The sequence below is a fragment of the Egretta garzetta genome, unplaced genomic scaffold (assembly GCF_000687185.1).
Source record: "Egretta garzetta isolate BGI_Z169 unplaced genomic scaffold, ASM68718v1 scaffold19, whole genome shotgun sequence".
Lineage (NCBI taxonomy): Eukaryota > Metazoa > Chordata > Aves > Pelecaniformes > Ardeidae > Egretta > Egretta garzetta.
In genome coordinates, this window is record NW_009260768.1 from 1,786,134 (window position 1) to 1,788,102 (window position 1,969).

The window sequence follows — 1,969 nt, forward strand, 5'->3', positions numbered from 1 at the left end:
CCTCGGCATCCGCCGGGAAGAAACGTTGTGCGAGGAGGGCGGTGGGACGCGTTCCCAGGGAAGCGGGGGATGCCCCGTCGTTGGAAGTGGTCACGGTCAGGTTGGACGGGGCTTTGAGCAACCCAGTCTAGTGGAAGATGGCCCTGCCATCAGCGCATGGGTTGGGCTGGATGATCTTTGAAGGTCCCTTCCAACCCAAACCATCCTGCGATTCTATGACCCGAGACCCCAGTGCTGCCCCAAGGCTCTCGCTGCCAGCCCCCCTGCCCCGTGGAGCAAGAACGCCTCCCCCAGTCCCCTGACAGCCAGATAGTCCCACATCTGCATGGGGAACAACCTCCTTGCTTGGTGGGTTATCACATAACCACACCTGAATGTCTCCATCGAGCACCGAGTCTGGTGACTGTCCGCCTCATTCCCTTGCCAGATCCACGATCCTGCAGGAGAGCAAGTCCCTGCTGAAGAGCCAGACCGCGTCGGACCAGGCGGTGGCAGAAGCCCTGTGTGCCATCATGCTCCTGGAGGACAGCTCTCCACGCCAGGCCCTTGCCGACTTCCTCCTGGCCAGGAAGCTGGCCATTCAGCAGCTGCTCAACCAGCCGCACCACGGTCAGTACGATGGGCTGCCTGCTTTTTAAAGTCAGGGTACCCCCTTTGCCTCATCTCTCTTGCCCTGCAGAAGAGCAGCTGAGCAAGTCCCATAAAGCTCACGATGGTGGGGACGCGACCACATCGCGCTACCACTGGTAGTGATTTGCCACAGCAGCAAAACACCACAAAAATTAACAGTGCCTGGGGTCTTAAGCCAAGCCCATCTATAATGGGGCAGCAGGAGGTGCCTGGGGCCAAGTCCTTTGCCCTCCAGCCTTTCCCCGGAAGGTTTTGCTAGAACTGAAGGCCTTGAAACACAGGGCTGCCTCGGCTGAAAGACATTTCTCCGCAGGTGCAGGTATAAAAGCTCAGGTGTGCTCACTGATGGAGCTGCTAACCACTACCCTGTACCAGGCTCATGCTCTCTTCTACACCGTGCCTGAGGGGATGCCACCAGATCCAGCCCTGCCCTGTGGCTTGCTCTTCTCGACCCTGGAGAGCACCACAGGCCAGCACCCAGCAGGTGAGTTGCCCAGGTGGCTCCGCGTTGGGCCTCCGCTTGCCCAGGTTTGCAGGCAGGAGACCGCCCCTGTCCTGGGCTGATTTCCCCCCAACCCCATGTGCTTCTAGGGAGAGGTGGTGTTCTGGAGGATGGGATGAAGCTGAGCAGCTGGTTCAGGTACCTCCCGGAGTCCGTGGTGGAGTTCCAGCCGGCCCTGCGGACCCTGGCACACCCCATCAGCCAGGACTACCTCAGAGACACGCTGCAGAAGTGGATCGCCATGTGAGTGTGACAGCGCCGCCCTTCGCAGGGCTCTCCCAGACACCACACGGCCTCCAGGCCAAGGCAGTGACACAAAGCAAACCCAAGCTCGCCTACTTCCTCGCTCAGTCCAGCCAGGCTGCACCTTCTGCCGGCTTCTTGCCCAGCATCCCCTCTCCCCAGCAGTAGAACGGCCAGAGGCAGCCTAGCACCCCCTGACCAGCCAGGCTGTAACGCTCTCACGTAACAGACCACCGGGCTGCACAAAGATATTTGTCTAGAGCTGCTTTACGCTGCCCTAACCGCCAGCAAACAAGCACAGAGTAAATGAGAAGAAAAATCCCTTACCTGGCTCATTTGGCTCCTGATCCAGCACCTCTTTCCTCCTCGCTGCCCTTCCCCGGACTGCGTGGGGGCAGCCAGCCCTGCTTTATAGCATTACCAGCTCCGCCCCTTCCCACCTTGCCTTGCCCTGTGGATGGGGACAGCCTGGCAGCCCTGCCTGCCCCCTAACAGCCTTGTCAGTCCTCTGTCGTTATCCGATGGAGCCAGCTGGTCTTTGCCATCAGCTGTGGCCCCCATGATGTGCTCGCTGGCCCTGGGGTGTTACCCCAG

At 60.2% G+C, this 1,969-nt stretch overlaps 1 protein-coding gene across 3 annotated transcripts in view; it reads left to right on the forward strand.

Moving 5' to 3' along the window:
* Positions 1 to 6: 6 nt before the first annotated feature.
* Positions 7 to 1,969, forward strand: part of COG1 (component of oligomeric golgi complex 1) — a 10,262-nt gene continuing 8,299 nt past the window's right edge. For all 3 annotated transcript variants that reach the window (XM_035901557.1, XM_035901559.1, XM_035901558.1), the window contains exons 1-3: positions 7 to 609; positions 944 to 1,114; positions 1,222 to 1,375. In XM_035901557.1, coding sequence (XP_035757450.1) covers positions 375 to 609; positions 944 to 1,114; positions 1,222 to 1,375 — 560 coding nt within the window. In that variant the 5' untranslated portion in view covers positions 7 to 374. The remainder of the gene's footprint in view (positions 610 to 943; positions 1,115 to 1,221; positions 1,376 to 1,969) is intronic.